Source organism: Cyprinus carpio, chromosome A6 (genome assembly GCF_018340385.1).
Source record: "Cyprinus carpio isolate SPL01 chromosome A6, ASM1834038v1, whole genome shotgun sequence".
NCBI classification, from domain to species: Eukaryota; Metazoa; Chordata; class Actinopteri; order Cypriniformes; family Cyprinidae; genus Cyprinus; species Cyprinus carpio.
The window spans coordinates 22,891,804-22,909,561 of NC_056577.1; the positions used below are offsets into that span (position 1 = coordinate 22,891,804).

The 17,758-nt window shown below is 34.5% G+C and overlaps 1 protein-coding gene across 9 annotated transcripts in view; it reads right to left on the reverse strand.

Moving 5' to 3' along the window:
* Positions 1-17,144, reverse strand: part of LOC109068649 (dynamin-like 120 kDa protein, mitochondrial) — a 36,328-nt gene extending 19,184 nt beyond the window's left edge. For 3 of the 9 annotated variants that reach the window (XR_006160275.1, XR_006160276.1, XM_042758474.1), the window contains exons 1-22: positions 16,919-17,144; positions 15,318-15,636; positions 14,910-15,006; positions 14,669-14,776; positions 13,600-13,647; positions 11,814-11,902; positions 9,616-9,771; positions 7,515-7,568; positions 7,269-7,373; positions 7,025-7,111; positions 6,002-6,115; positions 5,824-5,904; positions 5,665-5,739; positions 5,460-5,531; positions 5,265-5,364; positions 5,038-5,168; positions 4,750-4,822; positions 4,590-4,662; positions 4,389-4,504; positions 1,941-2,005; positions 1,609-1,685; positions 574-739 (exon numbers count right to left, since the gene is read on the reverse strand). Coding sequence is in view for 7 of the 9 variants with exons in the window: in XM_042758474.1 (XP_042614408.1) it covers positions 574-739; positions 1,609-1,685; positions 1,941-2,005; positions 4,389-4,504; positions 4,590-4,662; positions 4,750-4,822; positions 5,038-5,168; positions 5,265-5,364; positions 5,460-5,531; positions 5,665-5,739; positions 5,824-5,904; positions 6,002-6,115; positions 7,025-7,111; positions 7,269-7,373; positions 7,515-7,568; positions 9,616-9,771; positions 11,814-11,902; positions 13,600-13,647; positions 14,669-14,776; positions 14,910-15,006; positions 15,318-15,636; positions 16,919-16,947 (2,235 nt within the window). In the remaining 2 variants the exon portion in view is untranslated. Of the gene's footprint in view, positions 1-573; positions 740-1,608; positions 1,686-1,940; positions 2,006-4,388; positions 4,505-4,589; positions 4,663-4,749; positions 4,823-5,037; positions 5,169-5,264; positions 5,365-5,459; positions 5,532-5,664; positions 5,740-5,823; positions 5,905-6,001; positions 6,116-7,024; positions 7,112-7,268; positions 7,374-7,514; positions 7,569-9,615; positions 9,772-11,813; positions 11,903-13,599; positions 13,648-14,668; positions 14,777-14,909; positions 15,009-15,317; positions 15,637-16,918 lie in introns of those variants that run through there. The other 6 variants (XM_042758475.1, XM_042758477.1, XM_042758476.1 and 3 more) reach the window with 6 other exon arrangements.
* Between the last annotated feature and the right edge of the window lie 614 nt (positions 17,145-17,758).

The window sequence follows — 17,758 nt, forward strand, 5'->3', positions numbered from 1 at the left end:
TATATTTTATTTTCACATGGTGTTATATATCTCTGTAAAACAATATAATTTAAATAAAAGTTTGGGGTCAGTAGGACAATTAATACTTTAATTCAGCAAGGATGCATTAAATATCAAGAAATTTATATTGTCACACAGAAGATTTACATTTCAAATAAATGCTGTTCTTTTGAAATTTCTATTCATTAAAAAAAAATCTTGAACTAAATTGTTATGGTTTCCACATGAAATATTAAGCAGCGTAAATGTTTTCAACATTGATAATAATAAAAATGTAATAATGGCTAATGAAAATTCAGCTTTACCACGAATGAATTACTTTTTTAAATATATTACAAATCAATTATGACTTCTTCAAATAGTCATAATTTTTCACAATATTGCAGTTTTTGTTTTTTTAACAAAAAAATGCAGCCTTGGTGAACATAAGAGACTACTTTCAAAACTCCAACCACAAAACATAACATAACATAACATACAACACAACATAAGATAACATAAGTATTTCACATATAATCTTTGAGAAAATTAAGTACCAACTATCAGCACAAAGAAATACCAGTGTTTCATTACCTCCAGTGCTTTATGAGGAAGTTGTTTATCAGTCCATTGCTTGAGTTTGATGTCTACAGTGGTGTTGAAAGTGCCTGAGTTCATGGTCTGGGCAGCAGGCAGGTAGATGTTCTCAATAACATGTGTCGAGACTCTTTCCCAGAGCTTCTTCTGTAAGATGGACTCCCTAAAATGACATAAAAATTATGTTTGGTAATTCTTCAAATATACATGAGCAAGGTGCTATCAAATGGAGACCAAGAGCACAATAAACAATTATGTTGTTTTCAGTTCTCTCAACCATGAAATAATGTCAAAAATATACTTCACAATTCTAAAAGGTCGGAGTGGAAAGTATAGGACTTGACATCAAGACAAAGATGAGAATATTCTGAGGGTGACGGTCAAGCTCATTTATCATAAAAGGAAAGCACATTTCATAGCTTCCTGTTTGCTTTGTTCTAGCGTAGTACATCAATACACACACATTTGCAATACCATCAAACTAGAGCTGCCCAGAGAAGCCACCCTCCAGCTATTCATCATGCCATTGATTTGAGAGGCTGATGGAGCACACTGGGCCCCCTACAAACATCTGATCTATTTCATTTAGCTTGCTCCTCTGGGTTTTAGGTTCATAACTCTGGGTACACTTTGTAGCTTTGCATTCTGATGGTAGAGTCAACCCTGAAGCCATGGAGATGGAGATGTCAAGTTTAACATCTGCCAGCCAACAAAGGGTCAAAGACTGACAATATTTCATTACCTGTTCATCTGCACAACCACAATATTATATATATATCCTGATACAAGAGTTTTTTCCTTGAAATGCATTTAATCATATATTTAGCAAAGCATAAATAACATAAAATCAATATTAAATAATAAACAATGAAACTAAATGTATATGCATATATATCCCCAATAAGAAAGTAGGCAGAACAAAATTAGTCGTCCACACAGGATGCATGATATGTAATTAATCTGATTACATTTTTTTAAACAATAGACAGCTCTACAATTAATTTTGTAGTAAATGAAAAGAGAAGTGTTTACCAGTGTTTTGGTGTAACTTGACTCAAGCTGATCACCTCATCCAAGATCTCATTTTTGGCCTTCTCATACAGCTCGTTCTATGAACAAAAAACATGACATACACAGTATAAAACATATATTTTATATCATCAGGTCATAGGGCACATACGATTATTAATGCTGCCAAAGGTAATGTAGAGTACATTGCAGGATTTGTTTTTTAGTACTTAGTATAGTCAATAATTTTGTTTAGATTTTTTTTCCATACTTAAATTAAAATATATCAATCTGACATTAAAAAAGGATTCCTAGACATAAAAATCTAGAATAGTTAAGCAGGAGCCGAATCTTACCCTGTCCAGCTCTCGTAAGCGAGGATAGTTGTTCTTCCACTCAGTCTCCAGGTTAAATCGGGATGCTGGTCAACAGGGAACACGAAGTAAAGTTCGATTTAGATTACTATTTTCATTAATATCCCAAAAAAAGTTTAAAACATTTAAAAATCTGGAAGGTTACAAAAGTTTTTTTTTTTTTTTTTTTTTTTTTTTGTCATTTACTCACCCTCACGTCATTCCAAACCTGTGTGAAAAAAAGACATTTTGAAAAAGTATGCTAACCAATCAGTTTCGGTTCCCCATTGTCATCCATAGTATTTTCTGACCAAACAACTGAAGTCAATGGGAACAGAAACTGTTTGGTTACCATCATTCTTCAAAATATATTCTGTGTTACACAAATAAAGAAATCCATAAAGGTTTGGAATGACTTGAGGGTGAATAAATTATGAAAGAATTTTAATTTTTGGGTGGACTATACCTTTAATATACTAATTTTATGGACAGCGTATCTTACGTAAGATCACAACTGTGAAATTTCAGTACCTCTAACAAACATGATAAAAAATAAATACGATAAAAAAAACTGCAATAAGTAGGTCAGATGTCATTTAAACATGATCATTAGTAACCTGGCTATTAATCTCATACTTAAAATATATATTTTCTATAAAACAGTGTGTTCAAAGTTCACCTATAATAATAGAGCAAACTTTTACTAAAACTTTTCAGTGACAGTAGCCCTATTCCTCAGACACTTCCCATCTCCCTCTGTCTTGTTCCCTATACAGGGACACCAGACTGTGCAGTGGCCATGATCAATGCACCTGGAGTCAGGCGTGCACTGTATCAGCAACCCCACGCTCCCCAGGGGGCCTGCGTCCCCAGCATACACACAGACCGGGCGTCTCGCTCACACAATGGAGATGACGCTAATTGCTCTGGTTATCGGGCTGGCCCCAGTGCAGCCGTGGAGATCGATAGCCCACACAAAGGTTTGAGAAGCATCCTGGGTCGGGCAATAAATCTAAAGGCAGAGCGTTAGCAGAGCTGGCCTGTTAATTGGCAGCGTGGAGGTCTACAGCGTGCCCTGTGCAGAATGTCAGAGCTGAGGTGAGGTGTGACGGGAATCAGCACACACAGAAAAGGGAACGAGCTCTGCTGAGGTGGGTTTCAGAGTTAAGTGGCTGCCGAGCTGTTGGTTTGGATTCTATTAAGGTTTATTTACTGAGTCTCCTGAGAGCTGATGTGCACTCTGCTTCACAAAATGCCCTTGAAAATCAACATCTTATTAGGGAATAAAAATAGCAATGATCAACTTAAAGGCCCAAAAGCACAGTTCTTGTGCCTTTTTTATTTCAAGGTTTTCAGATGTGTCTTAATGTAGTAGTTATCAACCTTTTTGACTCCAAGGATCCTCATTGTCCACAACAATAATCAGAGGCCCCATGACTTTTCCAGTTATTTGTGATTTACTAAATAAGGATGGTGTCTTTTTACAATTATTACGTTATAACTATAGCATTTTTCATTTCATGTACATTTCATGTACATTTATAAGTCTATACTTTGTATTATATTTCCTTAGCAAATTCAACATCTTTCTCTCTTCTGATCATCATAAATAATCTCTCAATATTTTTTTCTCTTTTGGAAAGACAGAAACACTATCTTATTTTTTTTTTTGTTGTTGTTGTTTTTTTTTTTTTTTCAACCAAAGCAAATGGGAACTCAACAAAAAATACATTTGTTGTAATTTCCATTCACCACTATACAAGTACACTATCGCTTCTGAGAACCTGTTAAGGATAAGGATTTTTAAATATTTATTCTCAATTTCTATCCCACTGCATAAGAAGAAATATGTATTATGAAAATGTTAATTTAGATGACCTCATATATCTAGGTTTTTCAAGAGAATTGGAACCCTGGTTCATCAAAGAAAAAAAAGGTATTCAGGGCATTGAATTAAAATGACTTTCTTGATTTTTAATTGTTTCAGCTTATTTAAATACTTGTTTTGTCTTATTCTAAATCATTTCAAGTCATCTTGAGTCCTCACTGTAAGTTTGATAAGGACCTCTAGTGGGCCCTGGCTTCTAGTTGCGAACGACTGTCCTGTTACAGATTTGGGAGGAGACCTAAATTTCAGTCTGTTCCTTGCAGAAAGATAACATATGGCTTTAGAAGACTTCATGGGTTATGAGGTTTTATTCCATCTTTTCGTAGTTTTTTGGAACATGACTATCTCATTTGATATTTTTCTTGTATGGAAATGTATAGCATGGTCATTCTGCTTAATAGCTTCTTTTGTGCTCCACAGAAAAAGAAAATGGGTCACATGTGGGTAAACAGAATGTTTTTTGTTTTTTTTAACAATCTGTAAACAGTGTCTTTTAGATCTGTTAGTTGAAGTCATAGTATGAGCCACAGTAATATAAGATATGAATCTCTGTTATATCTCACCTTTAAAGACATCAGCTTGTTGTTCCACTGACTCCCTGACCATTTTCCAGAAGCAGTCTGACACTGCAAGACTGAGGTTCTTTGTGGTCACCTGATGAGCTTTCAACATGCCATCCCTTTAGCAGTTTGGGAAAAGATTGTCCAATCAAAATGTGACAGATTAAAGAAATACTAAGTTAGAAATATGCATTTGAGTCCCACCTCAGCAGTCTTGATTTCTGAAAGAAGTCCTCCTCATAGTCTTTGATGGAGTCTATGCTCTCATTAGAACTGCCTACAAAAGAATCATGGGTCTGAATTATTTTATCTAAGCACAGCAAATTTCAAATGCAAAAGGTTTCTAGAAAGATCTTATGTTTACCTTTTCCAGTTACTACAGCAAAGTAGCCCAAAGCCTTCATTGGGAATAATTTGCCTTCAACTATTTGCTGGATCTACAAATGGGGGAAAACATTAATAATTTGAAGCAAATAACAAAATATCTTTTTATGAAGTGTAAAAAATTCCCATGAATGTCATCATCTGCACATAACAGTAGTCAGTATTGCTTGTTTAGTGTCAGAGGGCACAAAAAGCCTCCCTCTAGTGGTTTATAGAGTAAGTAACACATCACTGAGAGTTCATGTGATGAAATATCTAAAGGTCTTACTCTGCTTGGACTAGCTAGGTTCTTTTCTGCCAGGTCAACCTTTGTAAGAACAAAGATGGTCCTTTTGCCCTGAGGGTCCATCTGACTGACCAGATCAGTGACTATACTACGCTCTGCATCTACTGAGCCATCTGAAAGAGAAAAATAAAGCAAGAGACAGAGAATTAACAGTCTTGTCTTAATACAATGCTAGTGACAAATATTTTAATGAAAGAGTGAAAACTCACCCTGAATACAGAGGATGATGGCATTTGGATTCTGCATGTAGGCTTTACTAATGCTAAAAATGGTTTCTTTTGTGTCAGCAGCCATGCCGGCTGTCACAGTCTGTATAGAAATAAAACAGTCGGTGACATCAGACATGTTCTGCATAGATGTATAAGGTTATGTGTTAAATTGTATTAAATGAAGACAAAACCTACACTGATGACCCCCGGCAAGTCAACGAGCACCATTCTCTGGATTCCTGGACCCTTTACACTTAAAGAGATGGTCTAATAGAGAATATAAACACAGGAATGATGAATATCCAAGTTACCGGGCAGATTCAAGAGTAAAAGTTTTTTTTTTTTTTTTTTTTTTTTTTTTTTTTACAAAAGCAGCAAAGGATGGATGGTCTGGTCTCACCTCAGGACTGACTGTCTGACCTTCCTTCACACTCTTCCTCATCCTGAGTTCAATCTCATGCCTCAATGCTGCAAGCTAGAAAAGATCATCTCAGTGATCTGACAGTCAAATACAGAGAATGACAAACTTGTGCTACATAATTTGATTTAAGAAACCTACATCCTCCTCTTTCCCGAGGTCAAACTCACGAGTGCTGTCTTTGAAGATTGCTACATGGTGAGGGCCTTCGCTCAATGTCACCTACAGGTAAACAATTCACAATTATTCCAATATTTACTATATTATTATTATTCATGTGTCATATAACTACTATCTGAGTGTAGTTTGTTTAATTCACCTTGACAGGAGATCTGGTCATCATTTCTCCAGAGCCTCTAGGAAAGATCCTAGCTTGAGCTATCATCTCCAAAACACTGGTCTTTCCTGCACTCTGGTCTCCAACTACCACCACCTAGTGAAGAGAAGATAGAAGCTGATTATGTCTGAACCATTAAGAGGTGATTTATGAGATAACATAACAGGAAAATAATAAGCTTAATTTATTTCAATAAAACATTTGAGTTGAGATGACTTGTTTGCATTATTTATGCATTATTTTATTTATTTGTAAGACTTTTATGATGAACTTTGGTAAAGGGAGAGTAAAACTTTTTTTAAATATACACTGTTTAAACTAGACTGCTTATGTTTTTTAGTGTTTGGGATGTGGCTTTTAATGATGAGACCTTTTTTGTAATCAGGCTCTGAAAAAGTATATAAAAATTTGGATATAGATTTATATCGGTTATCGGCTTTCAAATTAAAAAATATATATATCGGGTATCAGCCAACATTTTCATATATGTGCATCCCTTATATATATATATATATATATATATATATATATATATATATATATATATGTGTGTGTGTGTGTGTGTGTGTGTGTGTGTGTGTGTGTGTGTGTACATATAAACAAATTTTGAAGATTACATCAAACTAATGGAAAAACTACAACCATAAGAACAACAAAAAAAAAAACAGAGGTCAATAGTGTGTAAATGTGTATGTGTCAGTGGATATGTGTAATATGTATGCATGCATTGTGTGCATACATGTGTCCATCTATGAATACTTATATTCAGATTACAGTAATGTTTTATCATCAGTGAAGGCAATGTGTGTTTTCTACCTTTTACCTGTAAACCTCCACATTTTATAGCAAATATATTTTGCAGCATACAAAATATATTATTTTGATGGAAAGCATATCCAGTTAATTGTTTAATCAAAAAATAATCTACATATAATTGCAATTATAGCAAAGCTTTGTGTAAATATTTGACATTCTAAAAGAAGAATAAATAAGAATAGCACTGACCCTTGGAAGATGATCTTGAGTATTGTAGTTGGAGTCATAAAATGAAAGAATGTCCAGGACCTCAGAGTACATATCAATCAAAGACTTCTACAAAGGATCAAAACCAGGAGAAACGCATCAGTGAAACCCAGTGATCTGTTCTGTACAGCAATGAAAACCCAACCACATACCCCCCTCTCACCCCAAAAAAGGTTTTATTGCATGTACCAGTTTTATGCATAATTGAAGAAAGTTCAAATCTGACCTTGACATTTCTTTGGTGAATACCCTTTTCATCTTTCTGCAATACGACTTTCCTCAGTTCTTTATTCTCTTTTTCCAGACGCTCCAGCATCCGTTGGTACTTCGACTATATAAGCATGAGAGAAATGGAATATAAAACATGTATAAACTGATTATGATAAGAATAAATGAAAAGGCTACAAGGTTTAGTGTGGGGGGAAAAACTCAAAAGCAAGGCTTCAAATCAATGACATATAACTGTTAATACCTGAGTTCGAAGAAGTTCTTCCTGAAGCTGGTCAATTTTTTCTTTATCATATGACTGAAAGCACAAGAAACAATGTAGCAGACTATGACCATATTATTTCTTTTCAGGACAGCTGATCATCTTCTTAATATCCCACTGTAAGAGCCACTGCGAAAGAAATCCAAATCTTGTGCATTCAATTCCAGCAGGCATCCCAGAAGAGGAAAGGCAAGTTAATGCAAAGAGAAGAAATTTCACATCCAGGTTTTTCAAGCATTTAATCAATTATTTGTTCTTTACACAAATCAACACACTTCCAAAAAAAAACGATTTGTAAAGGATGCTTAAATTATAAATCAATGCATCAAAGCACTGAATCATTTCTTGGCCCGCACCTGTAATGCAATTGCTGAGTACCAAAACACAGAAAAGAGGTGAATGATTAGAGGAGAGAAGGACACAAAGGAAAACATCAAACACACAAATGCACATCTATATAAAAAAAAAATGATGTGTGATATGAAATTGCATTTGATTACTACTAAATAGCATGTCTTTTGCCTATGTAATTAGTTCTGGTATTAGGCAGGTTCAGTTTGCTTGCCAACAGCTGGAGCAAAGTGCATTGATGGAAAGCAGGGCAGCATACCACTCCATGCAGTGAATATTAACTGTACATGTGGGACTGTGTAAATAAATGGGTTTGCATGAGCAAGGCAGAATCGCAAAAAAATTATGAAACTATACAAGCGTCACTTATTCTGCTAGTGATAGGTGCATGGCAAATATGATGTATTTTACTTTAACAATAAAAACATGTTTAGAGCAGGGGTCTTCCGAAAGCCGCTTGAATGAAATATTGAAGCGTTTGACTAATAACTGTCTTCAAAGTCACTCAGAATTTGATTGTTAAAACTCAATAACTATAGCATATACCGTGAGGTTTAAAAGTCTGAGACCACCCTCAAAATCTGTGATTCAAAATCTAAATTTAATTTAAACTATATAAACAGTTTTAAGCTGTAGGAATTTGCTAAAAATATAAACCAAGAAACACTGCAGCATAAAACGAATGAGATATATGTCATACATAAAGATTTTGCACTATTTCTAGGTCACTTATAAAATGAGCAAATATTGTGACGCTGATCATGTGATCCCATTTGTACAAAAAAAAGATATGATTTCCTTTCACTGAAGCTCACAAAATTCTATTTAAAATATTCACAAATGGGAAAAATTTGCCACACCAAGTTGTCACAATAAAAAAATACATGTATATAAAAAAAAAAAAAAAAACTATTACAGGCTCTTCCGCAACACCTAAACAGTAAAATTATTTTGAATCGAAATCACAAAAATGCTCAGTGTAAGACATTGTACAAATATTTCAGATCATTGTTTGGCCAACAAATGTTGTAATTAATAATTAAGAGTATCTTAAACATTTCAGCTGGCCCTGATCTAACATTTCTGAAAAATACCCTTGACATGAGAATAAGTTCAATCTTTTATAAAAATCTAACTCAAAAATCTACCTATTACAAAAGTATGATATTGCAATTTCAGTTTGGATGACAGAATTCCAAGTTATTCTAATTAAAGGCAGTTTTTCATTTATATGTTCAAAGAAAAACAAAACAGCCTTTATGACAACTTCCCTCAACCAGCCCACTATCCCTGACTAAGTAACTGCTTTATCTACTGGTCTCAGACTTTGGACCCCAAGCTATGAGATAGAATAAGTGGAAAAAAAGCATTTAGGCGTATAGACGCTCAGATCAAATTAATATACAAGTGCGGATTAAACTGTCGCTTAGGATATGACCATTCCAAATGGCACCTATTACCTGAAGATGCAAATTAAAAGTTCTTGGATGGCTGAAGCTACTTATTTGGTTTGTACGTAATTAGAGTATATTAATGCTGTATTCTCTCACACCAGTTGTTAATACCTCCACCATTCTGCTAAGAATTTGGAAAAAAAAAATTATTGCTGAGTGTCAAAAATGCAATATATCCTTTCAAAGGCACAAAATAGTTACAAAGGAATGGTGGGGGCAGTCAAAGACTGTCATGAGAGCCACAGCATCAGAAGGGTGGTGGGGGAGTGGACCTTCACCTTGCGGTTGGACTGCGAGGGGCTGGGGTTCGGGGCCGGGTTGGGACTGGGTTCACGCGGCGGAGGTGGAGCATTATTAGCTGCCGCCCGCCGCATCTCCTCCTCATGCTGCTGGATCTGCTGCTGAATGAGAATGAGCTCGCTGAGCAGCCCCTGCTGAGGGACGGCACAGTGACAGAGACGGGCAGTCAATCAACCTGCTTACCAACTAATAGGAGGACATGGCAGAGCTTTTGGGAAATGTTCGGCCTCATTTTAAAATAATACTGATTTGTTATTTGGTTATTTTTTAGTTTTGATTATTTATGATTTATGTTGAATCTTGAATATTGAAAAGCAGAAAGAGACAACCATAAGTGTCTCTCAGCAAAAGGCAGGGGGAAGATTTGAACTGCGAAGATCAGAGTGAATTACAAATCAGAGGAGAATCACATTCAAGACCAGCACTCAAGTCAGTATTGTCAACCTGATATAACTGCAGCAAAGGCAATTTTAATAGATAAACTAATATCACATAAAATTACTTCTACTAAGGAAAGCGGGCATTTGATGTACAAGGAGTGAATTAGTTGCAGAGCAGTGCAAAACCTGAAGCTGGAGAGAGCGCAAATATTACTAGGCATGTCTTCAAAAACATGCTGCTTCCGTACATACAGTAGTTATGAATCTGCTTTCATAATTTTGTCTTACATTATACATGCAAATTACAGTTCAAAAGTTTTTGAAAGAAGTTTTTGATGCTTTAAGCTTCAATTAAATGTTGTAAAAATATTATTACAATTTAAAATAATCGTTTTCTATTTTAACATTTTAAAATGTAATTTATGTGATTTCAAAGCTTTTTTAAGCCACCATTCCTCCAGTTTTGTGTATTAAATGATCCTTCATCACATACATTAAAAATTAAATCATTTAATATGCTAATTTGGTCAAGAAACAGTTATTATTAATGACGAAAACAGCTGTGCTGCTTAATATTTTGATGGAAACCGTGACACATTTATGATTCTTTGGTGAAGAGAAAGTTGAAAAGAACAGAAAAGAATCTTTTGTAACATTACAAACATCTTTACTGTCATGTTTAATTAATGTAATGCATCTTTGCTGAATATAAGTTTAAATCTTACTGAGCACAAGTATTTGAATGGTAATGTAGTGCCAATATTACTGCTAAAACCTTTTCTGTTAAAGAATATAAAATGAAAAACTTTAATTCATGTTAATCTAAACTGAAAAGTGTTTAGCTTCAATGCAGATAACGATGGATTTATATTTTCTTATTTACAAAGAAAATGAAAAAACAAAAAGAACACTGCCATTAAACATGAAAATACCAAAGAGTGAATTCTTTGCTCTCAGAGAAACAACAGTTTTTTAAGAGAGAGTGACATGGCCATGACGGACAAACATGCAGCTGAAAAAGACAGAAATGAATCTACTGCAATAAGAGGTAGAGTTGCAGGACAAAATATTTGAACCTATTGCTAGAAAGGGATACAAACATATCTCTAATAGCCTTGATGCTCATCTGTCAATGGTTCAGCATGTAAATGGCGAAAAATAGATGTCTGCCCTATAGTGCACACTAAGAGAGACATTTCTTTCAAATAATATGAAGACATCCAAAAGAGGTAAAATATCAAGAGCAAAGTATACTACAGCACTGCTCACAAATAATTTCCACAAAAAAAAAACACAGCTATACTATATGGTCAAAAATAGGAGGACACTCTCTTCTTATCAACTGGTTTTGGCTAATTCAGTTACACTCATTACTAGCATGTTCATAAAAACAAGCACACAGCAATGCATAGACATCTGAAGCAGACTGGGGCCTTTTCTGCTCCAGACAGTCCACATACTTTTTAGCCATAGTGTTTTTTCATTTATTATAGTGGGGGCAGCTTAATATAAGAGCAGCTTGACTTCAGCATTAGCTAGGTGTCACAAGCTGCTAAAACAGTGTCCATATTTAGCAGGTCTACAAAAGAGCCCTTCTGTGTCTTGCAGTAAATAGTCAAAATAAATGTACAGCAGTTAGAAACTCAGTTAAAAGCCCAAGCAACACAGCTAGGCAGAAAAATGCAGGTAAAGAAACTTAAGCTGCTTTAATTATTATAAAAGCTGAAAAGCAAAAGGATCAAAAGGGCCATCATATATCATGGTCGTGCTTGAGCATTCAGAAAAGAGTCATTTACCTTCTTAAACTGTTTATCGCTGCTGTCAGACATAGCTGCAGATGTTGGAGGGACATCAGTCACTCTCAGGGTTGATTCACCTGTGGTTTCTGAAAGAAAAAAAAAAAGAAAAGGAAAAAACATACAAATGCAAATTATTTCTTCCCCTTCTTGAAACCACAAATTTAGCATTTAGACTTTACACATTAAGAAAAAATAATTGCATGTCAAGTGACGATAAAATTAGCATGCAAAAGCATATTATTTTTTTGCATTTTAAAGTAATTACATTATGTCACCATTTCCCAAAGAGACCCAAAGGTTTGAAAAGTAATAGTGGAAAAGTGCTTGAGAAATAGTTTGTAAATAATCTAGGCACACTTTTAGAAGACCATATAATAGATAATATCATAGTTTTAGTGTAGTGGTGATGAGAATATGAGACACTCTGCTATAGAAAACATGAATAAAATATGAACATTATATTAACTGCAGTTCTAAACAATCGCTCCTTGTCTAAGATGCTAAGAAAAAAATTCAGATTAGATGTTCAGTAAGTATACTTTTCAAAACTCTTGAGCTGTAAGATATTCAAAAATATAGGATAAATTAGTAATCACAATGGAAAGAGAGAGAGACAAACACAAGGAATCTTAAGAGAGGAGAAGGTGAAGTCAAGGGACCAAGTGGCAAGACAATTAAAATCAAATAAGTCACACATTTACAGATACGGTTAGTGTCTGGAACTGCATCTGTAACTGACCCATGTTAAAAGAATGCTTAAGCATCCATATTTAAATTATAAAAAGTCAAACTAATTAACACTCGAGTCTTTGTAATCTAAATATAGTCTTTGTAATCTAAATATACACTACCATTAAAAAGTTTTTTTTCTATTTATACATTAAATCAGCAAAGATGCATCAAATTGATCATAAGTGACATTAGGCACATTTACATTGTTACAAAAAAAATTCCTTTGAACTTTCTATTCATCAAAAAAAAAAAATGCTGAATAAAAGTATCGTGGTTTCCACAAAAATATTAAGCAGCACAACCATTTTCATCTGTGACAAGAAATAATTCTTGGGCACCAAATTAGCACATCATAATGATTTAAGAAAGATCATATGACACTAAAGCCTGGCTGTAATGGCAGCTGAAAACAAAGCTTTGCCCTCATAGGAATAAATAAAACGACTTATTTCAAAAGCATTAAAATAAAAATAAAAATTTACCAAACCCAAACTTTTGAAAGGTAGCATAAATAGCAATGCAACACTGTAACACCATGTCTACACCGGACGTAAACAGTGCGACGCGACAAATCAAACACATTATAATCAGTGATGCTATCTATACTACATGAGGTGCTGATGCCTCGTTCTATTTATGACGTAACTGACACAAAGTTCAAATGGTTTTCAATGGTTGCTTTCTCGCATCCAGTGTAGACAGCCTTTAGATGTTGCATTGTGGTGAGGAGTGACGTGACAACTATCACATCCAGTGTAGACACAGTGTAACACAACTGAAACAGCAGGCTCACTTTATGTTTTCAAACTGAGTTTTTATGACATGAAGTATCAACTTCAAATTGAGTTTTTGTGACATGAAGTAGCAGCTTTGTGCAGAAAAGCGATTTCTGACTAACAACATTACTATGATATTTTAAAGGTCATTTTCTTTGATAAGGGGTTTTGCTGGTCCATCCTTAGAGGCGCACAACCCTTCAACTCAAATACATTTTACGTCAGTGTAGCAGCACAGGAGGAATCAGGGCACGCTAAGTGAGGCATTTACACACCTAATAACAGATGCAGACCAGATGCTCCATTGACTTCACTACCCAAACCTGTGAAGAACGTGAAGGGAGGGAGAGGAGGAGGGAGGAACAAGAGGAACAAATGAAATGAAAATAAAATAAAGACTGTAAGAAAAGTGTGAAGAGCTCATTCCATTGAACATTGGTTTGGGATTCTAGCAGATGAGCAGTGTCAGGTCTGTATATTGAAAAATATGTTAATGCACACTAATAACTCCAACTTATGTGAATAATCTTAAATCATATTATCATTAGGAAGATGCTGATTGTGCGTATTTGAAAGTGATTATAAGCAATGCACAGATGTTTTAAAACAGACTGTCCAAGAATATTCTAATTCATTCAGTTGATAGAAATCACAGAGACAAAACACATGGACGACAAGGTTAGATTTAGTACTTTTAAGGTTTAAAAATCTTAAAATTCACACACACATGAACATAAACTCACATTTACAAAAAAATTAACATTGTAGTGGATTATAAAATCTTTTCAGGTCAAAAGCTTATAGTTTCAATGGTTATATCCAAAAAAAATAATATTATATATATATATATACGTTTTTTTTTTGTTTTTTTTTTTTTTTTTTACAAAATATTGTAAAATTTACACAAACCCTTCAAAAGTTTAGGGTCAGAAAAATTGTTTTGATGTTTTTGAAAGAACTTCCTTATTCTCACCAAGGCTACATTATTTGATCAAAACTCTACATACAGTACAAATAATAATATTGTGAAATATTATTACAAATTTTAAATATATGATAATGATATGATGATCTGGTGCTCATTCTTATTATTATCAATGTTGAAAAACAGTTCTGCTCCTCAATATTTTTGTGGGGACCATTGATACATTTTTTCAGGATTCTTTGATATATAAAAAAGTAAAAATACTGACATGTTGAATAAATGTATTCATTTTTTTTCTTACTGACCCCAAACATTTGAACAGCAGTATACAATTCTAATTTACCTTCTTATTTAACCAAATCATCCCCCTGTATTTACTTTGTGTCCATCATGAAGTGTGTGTAAAGAACATTGCTTACCAGTGGAGAGGAGGCTCTTCAGGAAGGTGAAGTTCTCTCCAATCTTTTCCATATCAGGTAGTAGTTTGGCTATCTTTTCTAGTTCAGGTAAAGCACTGGCTAGTTTGTCTTTATTCAGGGACACAGAAATAAAATTCACAGCATATTATTAGAAAGTCAACAACACCAAATAATTTTATACTGCAGCATATGCATATTGTTAAACAGGTCTGATCAAAATATGGCTCTAAAAATTACTTACCTAAATCAATATTTTCACTCAGCTCCCAAACAAAATCTGGCACAATCCATGTGTATTGGCTCATATCTGGAAACATATCCTTCCATTCATCGTAAGTCTGGAAACAAACAAAACAGACATGCTGCACTGACTAGTGGTGCTTAAATAAACATTTTGTCTGATACCAACAGTCAACAGTGTTTTTCTGTTGACAACTGATTTGATGACTGATACTTTAAATCTATAGGTCAAGTAAATGAAATGTCATGTGGCAATTAAAGTCAAAACCGCATCCTGTTTAAAAAAGAAAGACAAATAGCACACCCAATGTGTTCAAAATCAGATTCAAGCTTATTGTGGACTCTGAATTTGCAAGTAAAATCGGTCAGTCATTTCAAATGCACAACAGAACCAACTACTTAAGCATACCTTTTTTGCTGTATATCCGCCTCCAACTGCTGAGCCCAGCAAGATGTACCTCAGTTTCAGCAGTCTGGCAGCAAGACGGGCCACCCAGAAGGACCGGTGCTGTTGATAGCCGTGGCCTCCTGACCGGGATTTGTGAGGACGCATGGGGAGCCTGGAGAGAGATGTGTAATGGCGGGCAGCTGAGCAGTGAGGTGGTCTCTGTTGATTGTTGTTGGAAGAGTAGCGGTGCTGGATGGCACGGGAGAGCGGGTGCAGTTTCTGCAACGGAACTCTGAACTTCACCCCCATTCTGGAGGGAAGCAGATTCATGCAGGCAATGCTGGAGAGAGAGTGAGAGACACTTTGATCATTCTGCCACATTGACACACGACATATGTAAGAATAATTGAAGAATGTAGCCTATGTCGTTCAAATGCAGGACTCAAGAGTATGGATGGCTTTGTGGGCTGGTGCTAGTGTGAGGAGAGTTTTGAGTCAGCTGATAGAACTCACACAATGCCATCGTTTACAATCAATTTATAATGGTTATATAGTTAAATAGTAAATTTACAAGTGTTATGAAGTAAGATTGTTTTCGTTTTTTTTTTTTTTTTATGAAACATATAAATAAACATTTAATAAAAAACTATAAATCTATTTGTGAAATAAAAATATACTGTAAAACACTATTTAAAACAGTGAAAATGTTGTTACACACTGCATGTAAAACCACAGCACAGTCCGTATATGATATAAAGTCCCAATTTTGACAACTGTAGTCTTTCAAAGTTAGAAATTATTTTTCGAAACTTGATTGAATGACTTGCTGTGGTAGTCTTTGGAGTTAGACTTCGAACGGATTGAAAATTATAAACAAAACAGTAATGGCTGGCGCGGTATGACATCGTTTACTGTCAAAAGTTTCAATTAGTTTTTTGAAAATAAAACGCAGAAATAAACGTTTAATGGAAAATATAAAGCTATTTCTGACGTAAGAATACAAAATATACTATTAAAAGCTATTTAAAATAAAGAACACATTGGCAAGTTTCTGTCAGACGCACGCTGCATGCAAAACCACAAAACAGAATATGATATGAGGTCCCAGGTTTGACAGCTGTGTTAATAGACTACCAAATACCTCAAAACGTCATCTTGAGTGATTATAGATACATTTTCAAGCAAGAACGCAAATAAAATAACAGTTCTTGGTGGTTCACAGTTGCCCAATGCATGGCGTTACTGCTTTTAAAAACGGGAAGGAATACGTCAAATTAGACAGCCATTAATAATATATTGAAAAGACAATTTGTATGATTCCAATGCAGATTATCTATTATTAATATAATGAATCTAAAATTGATTTCAGCTGAGAAAACTGAGTCGGTGTTTTGGGTGGTGTCATTCAGTAGTGTACCCCGTGTCATTTACGAAACGATATCAGGTAACATTAAGGACTAATCCTAACATTTAACCTTTATAAATATAGATTAGTGTATGTATATCAGAGACGTGACTAGCAATTTTATATTTAACGTTATACATCCAATCACCTAGTTTCCAGTCTCCTGTATCTGCGTTAAATTCAGCAACGTTAGCTGAAAACGAGCTTCTCTACTCACCAGGTAACTGCACTTCCGGCTCTTAACATCCTGCTATTAGCAACGAATGGCAAATATAGGTGTCTATCAGATCTCTTTCTGATATCAATTTTAATTCATCTTTCCATATGGGACACTTAGGTTAGCGGCGTGGCTAACAAGGGCATAGCATGCAGGCGAACACTAGTGTCAAACGCTGCTCGAATGTGGAAAGTAGTTCCTGGTCCACAACGTGACGTCATGCTGTCAAAATAAAAGTCAGCAAAGATAAAAGTCATTTGGACTTTTAACTGTCATCAATCTTCTCTATCAAGCTCCTTTTTTTCTGGCAGTATATTGTTAATTTATTTTTCACAAATGTCTTACTTTGCCTTTATTTGAAGTGTTTGTTTCCTATTCTATAAAATCTACTATAACCCATAAATAATAATAATAATAATAATAATAATAATAATAATTATAATAACAATTTCTTATGGACTATGATCTTATCTTTCTTACTTCTATCTTGCTGATTGAGGCAATCTTTTTTTACCTGTTTGTATTTTTACCCTTTCCTTTTCGATTTATGATGTATTTCATTGCAGTGCAGTTTATTCGCAGTTAAAAAGTGAAAGAGAAACTACACACACACACAAGGCTTAGTTTATTTTCATGTTTATGTTCTCTGTTTACAGAATTGTACCACTTTTTATTTGTTTGTACTAAGAAATGACATGATGTGCACATGTGACTTATTTTTATGCAATATAATTGGAGGATAACAAACTAAAATGACAATTATTGCTGCCGTGAGCACAGAAAAGATAAAACACAACCAACAATCAAAGATTTCTATATCATATAACAGCATATTTTCAC